The 15,574-nt window shown below is 38.3% G+C and overlaps 1 protein-coding gene across 5 annotated transcripts in view; it reads left to right on the top strand.

Moving 5' to 3' along the window:
* Positions 1 to 15,574, top strand: part of ZDHHC15 (zinc finger DHHC-type palmitoyltransferase 15) — a 153,482-nt gene that overhangs the window by 68,376 nt on the left and 69,532 nt on the right. For all 5 annotated transcript variants that reach the window (XR_006680058.1, XR_006680059.1, XM_045290235.1 and 2 more), the window contains exons 5-7: positions 5,757 to 5,826; positions 7,417 to 7,449; positions 8,944 to 9,064. Coding sequence is in view for 3 of the 5 variants with exons in the window: in XM_045290235.1 (XP_045146170.1) it covers positions 5,757 to 5,826; positions 7,417 to 7,449; positions 8,944 to 9,064 (224 nt within the window). In the remaining 2 variants the exon portion in view is untranslated. The remainder of the gene's footprint in view (positions 1 to 5,756; positions 5,827 to 7,416; positions 7,450 to 8,943; positions 9,065 to 15,574) is intronic.

Raw genomic sequence — 15,574 nt, forward strand, 5'->3', positions numbered from 1 at the left:
AGATGTTGATCATCTAAAAAAGGAGATTTTTCTGTATGTTCAGAGGTGGACTCAAGGTGTTCCCTGGCTCTGATATAATTAAAAAATTGGTAGATGGCATAGAGGGTTTGGACCCGCGAGATTGGGTTCAAAGTATTTCACATAACTTAAGTTCCAGTCTGACTGTACTGTTTGTCAACATAATTTTGATGCTCGCAGTCTCATGCTGCTTCTATGAGAAGCTAAGAGGTATTAAGAGAAACCATGTTGCTTCTATAACTCTATTAAATCTTAAACATAATACAGAAGGGGGAAATATGGGGAACTAACACTAAGGGAATTATGACTAGGACTTATTCCCTGACTTGTACAGAGGGAATATGGAAAGCTAGTATTCCACGGTAGGTAAGCCACCACTTTGGTAAGTTAGAGACATAGTCCAAGTACATTTTCCTGCATTAACTATCTTTCCCACAGTTTCTTCCCTAAAACTGTGCTGCCTTAATGTGAGCGCATGGTTTATTCTGTCTCCCTGTAGAAGCAAACATTCCTGTTTGCTCTATCTCTTCCTGCCATGGCATCCAACCCCTCTCATTCCTTCCCCCATTAGTAGAGGGGCATAGCAGGACTTTATCCCCCAAGCCTGGAGTCAAAATGTTTGCCATAAGCCTGAGTCTTGAGCTTGGTTACGTTAATATTGTCTTTAAATTTGCCTTGACAGCTTTCAATGTATAGAAAATAATCATGTTGCCCCTGTAGTTCTTTTGAATTTAATATGTAAAACAAAAGGGGGAATTGTGGGATATAAAAAGGCTATTCCCCAGCATGTCTTCCCCAAATGTATGTCAAACCTAGGACACTGCTTACAACTAATGGTAAATTGTAAGTTTTTTCCTTGAAGGCATCATCCATCCAGGGCTATCAGACTACTGTGGTTGACCAGACAGTAGGTGGAGCTCACTCCCTATTTAAGGACAGTGGATTGCTTTCCCTGGAAAGCTTAGAATAAATCAAGTCTCCAGCTGAAGCACAACCAAGGTTAGGCTGCCATCATGAATCTAGGATCCGCCCATCTTGTCATATGTGTACCCTTAATCCCTCCTCTTCCTATAGGGTATATACCTCTTCCTATAGGGTATATACCCCTGGATCATCCCCCTCCCATCACTGTATTGCCTATGGCACTACCCCTTCCTGTGATGTAGGTCGTTGCCTGTAGTCAGGGGGCTTGCACACCTCCAAAGATATATAAGCCTTGGTTGGAAATAAACCGCTTTCTCTCTTCTGCCCTCTTCCTCCTGCACTTCCATGTGGACCATGAAGAGGGGCTGAGGTGAGCATGCTACTATGAAATGTGTCTGACTCCTTACTTTACTCTGTCTCCTATCTCTCCTATCTTCTATGACTTTACTATAATCTTTATGTATTATAACCATACAGTTAAGCCTATGAACCCATGATAGTTGTTAGGGGCTGGCCTCCCCTGACACAATACCATGCAGTTTTGACCACTGTGGCTGTATAATATGTGCTAAAGTCAGGTAAAAGAAGCCCTCCCACTCTAGCCTTCTTTTTGAGGAGTTCTCTGCTAATTCTGGGCTTCTTCCCTCCATATGAAGTTGGTAATCAGTTTTTCCAATTCTTTGAAGAAAGATTATGATAATTGTATTGGGATTGCTTTAAACTTATATAGTGACTTGGGCAGGACTGACATCTTTATTATATTGAGTTTTCCAATCCACGAGCATGGGATATTCTTCCATCTGTTGGTTTCTTGTAAATAGTGTCCTGTAGTTCAACTCATATAAATCTTTTGTTATTTATCTTGTATATCCCTAGATATTTCATTTTGTGCTTGGGTATTGTAACATCATCACTTTTTTAGGGATGCATACTAGTCCCTTGTGTGTATGTACCAGAGTATTTTTTTTATCTATTCTTCTATTGATGGGAATTTACACTGTTTCCAGCTTCTTGCTATTGTCAAGTATGTTGCAATGAACATGGGAGATCATACATCTATTCATGTTCTGTCTCTTATTTCTTTGAGGTATTTGCCCAGCAAGTGTATTGCTGAGTCCTTATGGTATTGCTATTGCCAGTTGTTTTAGGCATTGCCATATTACTTTCCCCAATGGTTGTATATTGGTATTCGTTTCCAAGATTGCTTTGGCTATTTTGGACTCCTTTCAATTCCACCTAAATTTCAGGGTTGGCTTTTCCTTTCCTACAAAGAAGTGTGATGAACTCTGTGTGTGTGTGTGTTGAAAATATACAGAGCAAAAGATACAGCATTTTAGCAATTTCCACATGTATAATTCTATGGCATTATTAACAATCTTCATGCTCTTCAATCTTTCCTGCTATTGTTTTCCAGATTATTCCAGCATCATTAATAGACCTAACTCCCCTTTAAGTCTCTCATCTAACCTTTTGAATTGCTGTTACCAATTTTATCCTGCATAGGTAATTCTTTAAAAGAACAAAATGTTCAAGACAGACTTTGGGTAATATTGACATCCTAACAATATTAAGTCTTCCCGTCAGGGATTAAAAATATTTCCATCATGGCCGACAGAAATAAAAACAGTGATACCCCATGCAGAGATACCCCTTGCTTCTTTGAATGTTTCTGACTGCCTGTTTCCAACCTGCAAAAGCTTTGGTTGCTATGTAATGCATCGTAGCCATGCCTGAACTGTTTCAAATTGCTTCAAAGCCCTACTTCCAATCCATGAACACAACATATCTTCATTTATTTAGACCTTTTAAAATACCTTTCAGTTATATTTTAAGGTTTTTAATGTACAAATCTTTGACCTACCTGGTAAAACATATTTATTTGTCCATCCATCTGCCTGTCTATCTATATATTTATTTATTTTGGAAGACAATCACTTTATTACATGACTGCCAAATCACAGAAAATCACGGCTCAGCCAAGTTGACATATAAACTTAACCACTATAGAATCTATCCACCTTATTAGCATTAGTAGAAGGTGTCCAATACCTTTGGTTAGTCACAAGCACCTTTTTTGTATAGTCCCACCCAATTGTTGTGCAGAAGACAGAAAGACAGAAATGGTGGTTGTTGTGAGGTACTGTCAAGGCAGTTCCACATCAGTTACTCCATGCACAACAGAACATAACACTACCCAGTCCTTCCCAATCCTTACAATAATTCTTATGTTTGACCCCATGGTTGCAGCCACTGTGTCAATCTATCTCATTGAGGGGCTTACTCTTTTGTAATGCCCCTTCCACTTTACCACGCATGATGTCCTTCTCTACTCTCTTGAGAACATGCCTAAAGTATGTGAACCAAAGTCTCAACATCCTTGTTTCTAAGGAGCACTCTAACTTTACTTCTTTCAGGACAGATTTGTTTGTTGTTCTGGCAGTCAATGATACTTTTAATATTCTTCACCAGCACCACAATTCAAATGCATCAATTCATCTCTGATCTTTCTTATTCAATGTCCACCTTTCACATGCATACGAGGTAACTCAAAATACCCTGGCCTGGGCCAGGTGCGCCTTAGTCCTCAAAATGACAGTCTTGTTCCTCAACACTTACCGGAGGTCTTAGGCAGCAGATCTACCCAATGCAATACAGCCTTCAATTTCTTGACTGCTGCGCCCATGAGCATTGATTGTAGATCTAAGCAAGATGAAAATCGACCTTAATCTTTATCATGCTGTTTCCTGGTCCAGTTTTGAGGGTTATGGTTTTCTTTACATTCAATTACAATCCATACTGAAGGTTATAGCCTTAGATCTTCATTTCCAAGCACTGTAAGTCCTCCTGGCTTTCAACAAGCAAGTTTTTGTCATGTACACATGCCGTTAATAACCTCCTTCCAATCCTGGTGCTGTGTTCATATTTATACTGTCCAGCTTCTCAGATTATTTGGGGCAAGGCAGGGCTGCCCACAAGTCACCCACACCAGACCTCGCACCATGAAGGCCCTGCTTGGGTCCCGTAGGTACGCCTAGCTGCTGCCAGCTACCGCCACCACCACCACACCTTTCATCCACATGGCCACCAGCTCCAGAGGACTGTGGCCTGCCTGGTGCAGCGACCATGCACCTTGGATGCCTTCTATGTCATCCTGAAGCTGCTCTGCCATCACGTTGAAGGGCGGTATTTCGGGAAGCCTCAAGCATCCTCTGCCACCCGTAGGTAATGGCCATTCTGCTGCCATTACACCCTGCTGGCACTGCTGCTACTCTGCCTGGTTAAATTTATTCACAAACATTTTATTTGTGAAGAGGGTTACTTTTCCTTTTTCCTTCTCTGTCTAGAATTTCCAGTGTGATCACTACTGAATGACAGTGGTACCAGCAGGCATTTTTGAAAGCTCTCTTTCCATTGAGTATGATGATGTTTGCTGGATTTTTCATAAATACCCTTTTTCAGGTTGAGAAATTTTTCTTCTCGTACTAGTTGGTTAAGTATTTTCATCACAAAGGGGGTTGGATGGATTTGGCCAAGTGCCTTTTTATGTCGATCGATCGACATGATTATGAAAATATTTTCCTTTGTTCTGTTAATGGTGCATTACATTGGTTGAAGCACCTTTATATTTCCATGCTAATTTCTACTTTGTTAGGGTGTATCCTCTTAATATAGTTTTGGGTTTGATTGGCTAGCATTTTTTGAGGATTTTTGCATCTAGATTTATAAGGGATGCAGGAGAAAGATGAGGCTTTCTATGGTCTTGGAAATCCTCAGGAGTAGTCCTACCATGTCCTTATAGGGTTGCTTTGGGTCAGAATCAACTCAGTGGAAGTAAGTTTGGTTTTCTTCACAAGGGATTCTGGCATTGGTATCATGGTAATGCTGGTTTCTTGAATGAGTTAGGAGGTATTCCCTCTTTCTGTGTTTCATGAAAAGTTTAAAAAGCATTTTTTGTCAATTCCTTTAGTATTTAAAATTTGCCAGCGAAGCCAACATGTTCAAGACATGTGTGTTTGTGTGTGTGTGTGTGTGCAAAGCATGTTTGATTATTTGATTTAATTTCTTCACTTTTTTGTGGGGGAGGTCTTTACAGGTTTACCTATTTTTCTGGAGTCAATTTTATATCATGTGTTTTATATATTCTAAGAATTTGCTCCTTTCATATACGTTATCTAACTAGTGGGCGTATGATTGTTGAAAAATTATTTTTTAAATTAGACTTCACATAGTGAAGAGAGTCCTAAACTAAGGAATCAGAAAAGCTCTGTATTGGTCTGATTCCTGTCACTTACTTGCTGTGTGAGCATTGGCAAATCACTTGACATGGCTGATGTCTTTAGCTGTGAAATGGTCAATTGAATATGCTCGATCTCCAAATTGTAATTCTGAAAACCACTTTCTTTACCTTGTTGGGGTTTTATCCACCTGATACAATCCAAACTGTAAGGAAAGACATTTAATGATTGATTGTTTCAGAGAGGAAAGTAGGGGTGAGCAGAAACGAAATTATTTTCCCAAGATCACTCAAGTAGCTGATAATACAATTTGTTTTATAGCACAAAGTTGCAATATCATATCCGTATATGGATGCTTTTCCCTCTTTGTATGCACCAAGAAGGTGTTTTTAAGATTAATCCAACGGGTGGGGGGGGGCCCCACAATTTACATATGTGATCTTTTCCCCCCTAATAATTTGAAATAGAAAGAGTTGACTACCCTTAATCAGTATGTGACAAGCCATCCAGCTAGGCTAGTAAGATACATGGTCTCATATTGAACCCTAAGCAGTGCTGACCACCTCGTTTTTCTCCTAGCTGTAAGATTCTGTGAACGATGCCATCTAATCAAGCCAGACCGTTGCCACCACTGCTCTGTCTGTGCCATGTAAGTGAACAACCATATTTCTCCTAAACTGATCTTAGCATGTAACCATACCTAGATTAAGAGCAATTGTTTTTGGTCATGGCAAACACATGTAAAAAATTTTAATGGGGATAATGGTTATTCAAGCTGATGTAGAAATAGGAAAGAGAAACTGAACTCCACCTGAAAGAAAAAACAAAACAAAAACTATTTTAGAATATTTTTAGATTTACAGAATTATTGTGAAGATAGAATAGAGAACTTCTATATACCCCACAGTTTCCCTATTATTTATTTATTTATTGTTTTATTATTATTTTTTTAAAACATTTTATTAGGGGCTCATACAACTCCCATCCCAATCCATACACACATCAATTGTGTAAAGCGCATTTGTACTTCATTCTCAAAACATTTTCCCTCCACTTAAACCCCCAACATTAGGTCCTCGTTTTTCCCCTCCCTCCCCACTCCCCCCTTCCTCATGGGCCCTTGATAGTTTATAAATTGGTATTTTGTCATATCTTGCCCTGTCCGACGTCTCCCCTCACCCCCCTCTCCACTGTCTGTCCCCCAGGGAGGAGGTCACATATAGTCCCTTGTAGTCGGTTCAGTTTCCCTATCATTAACATTTAACGTTAGTATGGTGCATTTGTTACTATTATGGAACCAATATTGATGCATTGTTTTTAAACTAAAACCTGTGTTTGCTTTTCTGGTTTTCTCTATTGTCCTTTTTCTGTCCTGGCATCTCATCTAGGGTATTATGTTACATCTGGTAGGCATGTCTTCTAAGGCTTCTTCCGTCTTGTCTGTGACAGTTCAGATTTCATTTGTTTTTTATGACCTTTACACTTATTAGGAGTACTAGGCAGGCATTTTATAAAATGTGCTTCAATTTGGGCTTGTTGATGTTTTCCTCATGATTAGAATGGAGTAATTGCTTTAGGGAGGAAGACCACAAAGGTAAAGTGCCATGCTCATCACACTAAATATACTTACTAGTAACATGATTTATCACTTTCAAAATTGATCTTGATCACCTGGCTGAGACTGAATTATACTCTATCCTCATGTATTGATCCAGTCATTTATTTGTGTTAAGCATGCACTCATGGATATTCATTTTATATTTTGTGCTATAACCTAATATTACTGTATTTATTTTATTGTGTAAATTATTATAGCTTTATAAAATTACTAATATCCATGCCTTTTTCATTTGAGACTTCTTTTGCTCACGTTTTCTTGAACCCAGATTCAAGCAGAGGTCACAACCATTTGTTTTCCTCTGTATTTTTAATAAACTGAGTATTGAGAGAGAGAAAAAAGAGGGAGAGACGAGTCTCAATATCCTGGAGTTCTTAATTTCATTTAAAATGCTGGACTTCTAAGTATGTAAATTGCTGCCTGTATGACCCTATGAAGTTTTGTTATCCCTCCTCCCAGGGATAACAAAGGACATATAATTTTAGAGTAGATATAATGGAAACCTGGGGGTGGGTGAACTGCAAATTTGTAGAAATATAGTTGAGAACTTGAATACAATTTTAAGGTGTTGCTTCATTTCCACAGCCTTATTTATCACACTTTATTTTGTCAATTTTTTAGGTGCGTATTAAAAATGGACCATCACTGCCCATGGTATGTCCCTTTCTTCATTTCCTTGTTTTAAAAAGCTCAAAGTTACGCAATTTGCCTGCTTTTAAAAGTATAGTAGCAAATATCTTTTACTGCCACCATAATTGTATTTGTGGGGGGCAGAGAAAGGGTAATATTTCTTTTCTTACATGTAAATCATTTTACTGGGGACTCTTACAGCTCTTATAACAATCCATACATCAATTGCATAAAGCATGTTTGTGAATATGTTGTCATCATAAGGAGTAATATGTCACAGCAAGAATAAATATGAGGGGGTACCCCAAAAAACGATGCTCATTTGCTTTTTTTTATGTGAGGGGGATAGTGCATTTGGAGTTCATTCCGAAACCAGGTAAGACTGTTAATCAAGCTTTCTATTTATATGTTCTGAAAAGATGGCGTAACAGTGTGTGACTAAAAAGGCCTAGTTTGTGGCAGATGGGGGACTGGTTTCGCCACCATGACAATGCACCTGCTCACACAGCCATTTCAATGCACCTTTTTTTTGGGGGGGGGGGGACAGCATGCGTCTCTTGCCCCATGCACCTGACTCATGTGCTCTCACACTGTGCAACATCCTTTTGTTTACACGAATGAAGAGGAACATGAAAGGACAGCAATTTTACAACGTAGAAGACGGGAAGCAAAAAGGGAAGTGCTGTCAGCCATCTAAACAGATGAGGTTGAAAAAGTGTTTCCAAGAATGGAATCGCAGATTTGGCAAATGTATTAAGTGTACTAGAGAGTGCATTGAAGGTGATAAGATTGTTCTGTGGGGAAATAAATTAAATACATAGCTTTGGGGAGTAATTCTGGAGTTATGATAGTATATTTCTGAGGTCTCCTGTTCATTAGCTTTAGCAACTGGGCATAGTCAAGAAATACTTTTGAACACATCTCATCCTCTTAAGGAGACCTTGTAGCACTGTAAGTGTTCAACTGCTAACTACAAGACCAGCAAAAGAAAGATGAAGGTATATGCTTTCACAAATATTTACAGTCTTAGAAACCCGGTGCTGACTTTCCATGAGTCAGAATTGACTCACACACTTGGTGTGTGAATCCATTCTGTAGTAGGCTTGCCAAATTAAGTACTTCTTATGCAAATGTTGTATAGCAGACATAGAGAATCGGTATCAAAGTATCTATCTAACCACAAGAGAAAGTGCTACACTGTGCTAACTAAGTACAGCTGCAAAGACTGTAATATGTTTTCAGGATACATATTTTTGGAGGTATGTCAGAAATCAGTTCAAAACTTTAGATAAGCCAGCTATATCTGTATCTATATATGAAAGGATAAACAAATGAGACGTTGAATTTTTTTTCCTGGTCAGTTCCTATGAAAAACCTTTAATCTCTGTTGGGCTTCTACCAGATATAATAGGACAGCAGGTGTAACATGTGTCCATTGTCCAGTTCCCTTATGCATAAATGTATTCTCAATAAATGGGTCCTAATTTCACATTAGTTTTTCTTTCTTCCTTTTTTCAGGGTTAATAACTGCATTGGATTTTCCAACTACAAATACTTCCTTCAATTCTTAGCATATTCTGTTCTCTATTGCCTATACATTGCTACAACAGTCTTCAGCTATTTCATCAAATACTGGAGAGTAAGTTTTAAAGCCTCGAAGTCTTCCCTCACCTCTCCCCACATGAATACCCACTCTACTCTATGAAATAGTTTGCACCGTATAAAATCTTTTGAAATCGTTAATACTGAAGCAACCAGAAGGGAAGCCACCAAAAGCAAGTTTTCCATGTTTAGCAATTTGAGATTTATGGGGAGGATATTATTGAAGATTCCAATTAAACAAGTTTCTATAATACATGGGATTATTTTAAGGCTGTCAGAAACCTACTTATTGGCTTCCACTGATTCTTTACCATGTACTTCACTAGCATAGTTTTAGACATATACTTCTTATCAATTATATATTTGACAAATATTGAAGGTAATTCAAAACAGCTAGTTGCCTAAGAAAAAGAGTGACCTCTCCTCCATTGTTAGAAAATATTTTCTAATTCCCTATGTAAAGATGAGTTGCAACATTCCCACAGAACAAAAAATTTATTGACTCATTTTCACATATAAGCAAAATGAAATATCACATATCATCTGAACTTCTGGTGAAAAGAACAGGAGTTTGGGAATTAGGAGAATTATGTTTTAATATTGCTCTGTTACTTGCTTCATAGGCTCGTTTTCAAGATCAAATAGAAATTTTAAAGGACTTTACCTTTCAAAATGTGATTCTGATAACTATCATCCTATTTTCATTTCTTTTCCTCTTGATTTTTATAAATCTTCTCCCATCTCTCTAAAACTATTGAAAGAAGTTTTCTAGTTCAAAGTTCATCCAGGATCTGGCCATAGTATAATAGAAAACAATTTTTTTAATCTACTGCCAATGAACTCCAAAAGATATCCCTTCCTCATAACTCTAGTCCAAGTATTAAGACATCATAACCTTGCCATGGAGACTGCCCAAACTGAAGCTGAATAGCAGGTAATAGGTATGGGCAGAACTGCTATTAACTGGGTAAGAGACTATAAAACAGAAATAGCTCAGGTCATGTGGGCAGCTAAAACAGCAGGGAAAAATACATAACTCTTGTCACTAAGATACAGGTAAGCTGGAGGTGTGGGGGTGGGGAAGGTAAGGCAATGAGGACCTTAATAGCTGAGCATTTTAGTAATGTCTTCTTTGATGTTGTCATTTGGTGTTGTTAATTTGGCTCCAATTCCTAGAAACCTTATGTGCACCAGAACAAAACACTACCTGGCTCTTTGATACCTAAGACTCTAGAAAATATAGTGTAGAAAATTATAGTAATAGGTGCTTTCCATTTTCTTTTCAACTAGCTTAATCAATAAAATATTTAATAGCTTTAATTATCAAGAATTATAAAACCTTTGGCTTACAAATAAAAACAAGAGTATAATCAGAAATGAAATGTCCTCATATAATTTCCTCAAAATACAGTGCTGTGCATCTCGGCACCTCTTCTTTGGTCCTTTACCACAGTGTAAGTCCTCTTATGTCTTGCTCATTTTTCTATGATATATTGGGTATTTTGTCCATGTGCTGAGCTCCTACCCTGGATGTGAAGAAACTCTGTTTCATCCAATCAGCAGGGAAAGTACCAAGTTTGATCTTCAATAAAGGAACCCTGGTGGCACTATCTGGTAAGCGTTAGACAGTTAACCATAAGGTTGCCAGTTCAAACCCACCAGCCACTGAACAGAAAGATGAGGCTATCTGCCCCCATAAAGATTTACAGTCTCAGAAACTCTACCAGGTTACTATGAGTAAGAATAAACTCGATGACAGTGGGTTTGGGTCTTCAGTATAACACTATAGGCATTTTTTGTTCCTCAACACCATAGGTTACTGTTTTAAAATCACCGTTTACCTGAATGTGCAAGGTTGCGGCTCACAGTTTTTGCTTTTGGCTTTCCTAGTCAGCCAATAGTCAAACACCATAATTTCAGCCAGGTGTGGTATACTATTTTCACTCTTGAAAGATGATATTTAGAAATGAAACAATCACCAGAAATGGTCCATTACTCACAAGCGATATCAGTGGGGAGTACCTTATCAATTTTCTGTTCTATCATTTCTTCTTCACAATAGACTAACTAGTGCCTGACAGATAAGAGTGAGAAAATCTGCCTTGACTTGCCCTCATAGAGAATGGGGTAGTGACAGTTCAGGGAAATGCTTCTTTATAATCTCTAGAGCACAGTTCAGGAGTACCTTTTTCATTTTAAATTGAGTTGACCCTTAAAATGAAAAGTAAACAATTTTTAAAGGCATTTATCAGGGAAACTAGCTTTGCTGCTTAGAACAACTCCTCTTTATGATGCTTTACAGTTTTCAAAGCATGTTCTTTCCCACTGGCTCATCTGATCCGTACTATAACCCTGCGTTTGAGGAAAAGTAGGAATTTGTCTCATAAATAGGTATTATAACTCCAGCTGATAGTAAAGTGATTTTCCCACGGCCATACAGCTTTTCTAAGTTTCCACGTCAGGGGTCTAATCTAAATCTGATCCTAAGCCCAATGATCTTTAACACTGTACCATGTCCTACTACTCAATATAGTTCTAGTCTGCTATGAAGGAGCTCTAGCTCCTTTGGAATAAAAAATTCAGAATACCATCAGATGTTTTCTCCCTCTTCACTATTAACTTAAAGAATAGCTACAATGATAGATATAATCTTATTACGTTAAACGAAAAAAAGACTCAGTGATATATAGCTCCCATACTGGGCTTTTAATATCCCCAGAGAGGCAAGGAACTATTTTGGGAAAAGGGATACATTAGTCTACCAATATTACTCTAGATATTGATATGACCATATATACTCATGTATAAGCCGAGTTTTTCAGTACATATTTTTGAACATTATTTTTTAATTTTTATTTATTTAATCATTTTATTGGGGGCTCATACAACTCTTATCACAATCCATGCATACATCCATTGTATATCAAGTACATTTGTACATTTGTTGCCCTCATCATTCTCAAAATGTTTGCTTTATACTTAAGCTTTTGGTATCACCTCCTCATTTTTTTCCCTCCTTCCCCGCTCCCCCCTCCCTCATGAACCCTTGATAATTTATAAGTTATTATTATTTTGTCATGTCTTACACTGTCCGACGTCTCCCTCCCTTTGCCCACTTTTCAGTTATCCATCCCCCAGGGAGGAGGCTATATGTAGATCCATATAGGCGGTTCCCCCTTTCTACCCTACCTTCCCTCCACCCTCCCAGTATAGCCACTCTCGCCACTTGTCCTGAAGGGATTATGTGTCCTAGATTCCCTGTGTTTCCGGTTCCTATCTGGACCAGTGTACATCTTCTGGTCTAGCCAGATTTGTAAGGTAGAATTGGGATCATGATAACGGTGGGGATGAAGCATTTATGAATTAGAGGAAAGTTGTATGTTTCGTTGTTGCTATACTGCACCATGACTGGTTCATCTCCTTCCCACGACCTTTCTGTAAGGGGATGTCCCTTTACCTACAGATGGGCTCTGGATCCCCAATCTGCACTCCCCCTCATTACAATGATATGATTTTTTGTTCTTTGATATCTGATACATGATACTTTGACACCTTGTGGTCACACAGGCTGGTGTGCTTCATCCATGTGGGCTTCATTGCTTCTGAGCTAGATGGCCGCTTGTTTACCTTCAAGTCTTTAAGACCCCAGATGCTATATGTTTTGACAGCTGGGCACCATCAGCTTTCTTCACCACATTTGCTTGCACACACATTTGTCATCAGTGATCATATCAGGAAGGTGTGCATCATGGAATGCCAATTTAATAGAATAAAGTGTTCTTGCATTGAAGAAGTACTTGAGTGGAGGCCCATTGTCCATCTGCTCCCTTAATACTAAACCTATAAATATATGCATGTAGATCTATTTCCCCATCATCATAAAAAATATATTTACATATGTGACTCCTCTGTCTTTGTATCTTTCCCTATTTCCAATAGCCTATGTATTCCCTGGGCCAATGTTCTCAGGTTTGTCCCAGTTCCCTCATTAATGGCCCTAATTGTTTGGAGTTTTACCTCAAGGTTTGTGATCCACCTTGAGTTTATTGTGCATGGACTGAGGTAAGCATCTTGCTTCATTTTTCTCCCATTTGATATTTTTTTGGCCCATATCAAAAATTAGTTGTCTGTATGCTGATGATTTTATTTCTGGGTCTTCAGCTTATTTCCATTGGCCTGAATATCTTTTGTTACACCCACCGATACCACACTGTTTTGACTACTGTGGCTGTATAATACTTGCTAAAGTTAGGTAGAGGAAGCCCTCCCACTTTGTCCTTCTTCGTGAGGAGTTCGCTGCGAATTCTGGGCTTCTTCCCTCTCCATATGAAGTTGGTAGTCAATTTTTTGAATTCTTTGAAGAAGGATGGTGGTTTTCTTATCAGGCTAGCATTGAATTTATATGATGCCTTAGGCAGAACTGACATCTTTACTATGTTGAGTCTGCCAATTCACGAGCATGGGTGTTCTTGCATTTGTTGAGGTCACTCTTGGTTTCTTGTAGTAGTGTTCTATAATTTTCCTCTTACAAATTTTTCATTTTTTTAGTCAGGTATATCCCTAGATACTCCAACTTGTGCTTGGCTATTGTAAAGGGTACTACCTTTTTAATTGTCTCTTCTGTGTTTTTTCCTGATGTATATAGCAGACCAATAGAATTCTGTTTGTTATTCTTCTATCCTGCCATTGTGCCATATTCCTCTACTGCTTCCAACACTCCATTTGTGGAGTTTAGGGGATTTTCGATATATAGAATCATATCGTCTGTGAATAATGATAATTTGACCTCTTCCCTACTCTGATGAGTACCTTTGATGTCTTTTCTTTGTCTTATGTTGTTAGCTACGACCTCCAGTACAATGTTAAATAGGAGTGGGGACAAGGGCATCCTTGTCTGGTCCCCTTTTTCAGTGGGATTGTTTTCATCTTTTCTCCATTGACCACTGCATTGGCTGTTGGGTTTTCATATATAGCTTCTATAATATTGAGGAATTTTCCTTCTATTCCTATCTTCTTGAGTGTCTTAAACAGGAATGGGTGTTGGATGTTGTCGAATGCTTTTTCCACATCTATCAATATTATCATGTGGTTCTTATAATTTTTCTTGCCAATGTGGTGAATAATACTAATTGTATTTCAAATGTTGAACCATCCCTGCATCACTGGTATGAATCCCACTTGGACACGGTGAATTATTTTTTTAATTTGCTTTTGTATTCAATTGACCAGTATTTCGTTAAAGATTTTTGCATCAATGTTCATTCAGGATACTGGTCTGTAGTTCTCAATTCTTGTGGGATGCTTGCCTGCTTTAGGTGTCAGAGTTATACTAGCTTCATAGAAAGAGTTTGGGAGTTTTCTGTCTTTTTCTATGTTCTGGACGAGTTTGGTTAGGATTGGTGTCAGTTCTTCCATGCATGCTTGTTTGAATTCTCCTGCGAATCCATCTGGCCTGGGGGATTTTCTTTGTTGGTAATCCCTTAATAACCTTGTCTATTTCTTCTATTGCTATGGGTCTCTTAAGGTTCTTGACATCCATCTGGGTTAGTCTAGGGAGGGATTGTGTTTCCAAGTATTTGTTCATGTCTTCCAAGTTGTTGAATTTGTTAGAGTACAGGCCTTCATAGTACTGTGTAATTATCGTTTTAATTTCATTAGGGTCTGTTGTAATGTCCCCTGTTTCATCCCTCATCCTTGCAATTGACATTTGTTTCTTCCTTTCTTTGTTTAGATTTGCCAGCAGTCTATCAATTCTATTAATCCTTTCGAAGAACCAACTTTTAGCTGCATTAATTTTTCCCACGGTTTTCTTGTTTTCCCTCTCCTTTGACTCTGCTCTAATTGGTGTAAGTTTTGTGCCAGAGTATCAACCATGAGTCTCTCTTCTTTTTTCTTGCATGTATTTATTGTTATCGGCCTTCCTCTGATAAATGCCTTTGCTGTATCCCATAGGTTTTTGTACATCGTATTTTCATTCTCTTTGGATTCTAGAAACTTGCTGATTTCATCTCTTTTCTGGTTCAAAACCAACTCCTTATATCTATGTGCTTAAATTTACTCATGTTTGACTTGTATCCCCGCATGTGGTCTATCTTTGAATATGTAACATGTGGGCTTGAAAAGAATGTGGGTGGAAACCTCTGACAATATGAAGTCAAGCCGTCCAATTGTGCTGTTTAGTTCTGTAGCCTCCTTGTTAAGTTTCTTTCACAGTGATCTGTCTTCTTCAGAGTGGTGTTTTAAAGTCACCAACTATAATTGTGGAGCCTGTGATTTCTTTTTCATCTTTTGGAGTGTTTGATTTAGGAATTTTGCAGGTCTCTCATTGGGCACATATATATTTATTGTGCTCACTGGTTCTTGGTCTACTGTTTCCTTGAGCAATATATAGTGCCCCTCCTTTTCTCTTGTTATGGCCTGTACCTTGAGATCAATTTTGTTAGATATTTAGATCACTACCCCTCCTTTTTTTTGCATTTCCATTTGCTTGGTCTGTTTTTCCACCAGCCCTTAATTCTCAACCTGTTTTTGTCTGCAAGGTTGAGAT

This window comes from Echinops telfairi, unplaced genomic scaffold (assembly GCF_000313985.2).
Source record: "Echinops telfairi isolate 266 unplaced genomic scaffold, ASM31398v2 ScPeMD7_34;HRSCAF=130, whole genome shotgun sequence".
NCBI classification, from domain to species: domain Eukaryota; kingdom Metazoa; phylum Chordata; class Mammalia; order Afrosoricida; family Tenrecidae; genus Echinops; species Echinops telfairi.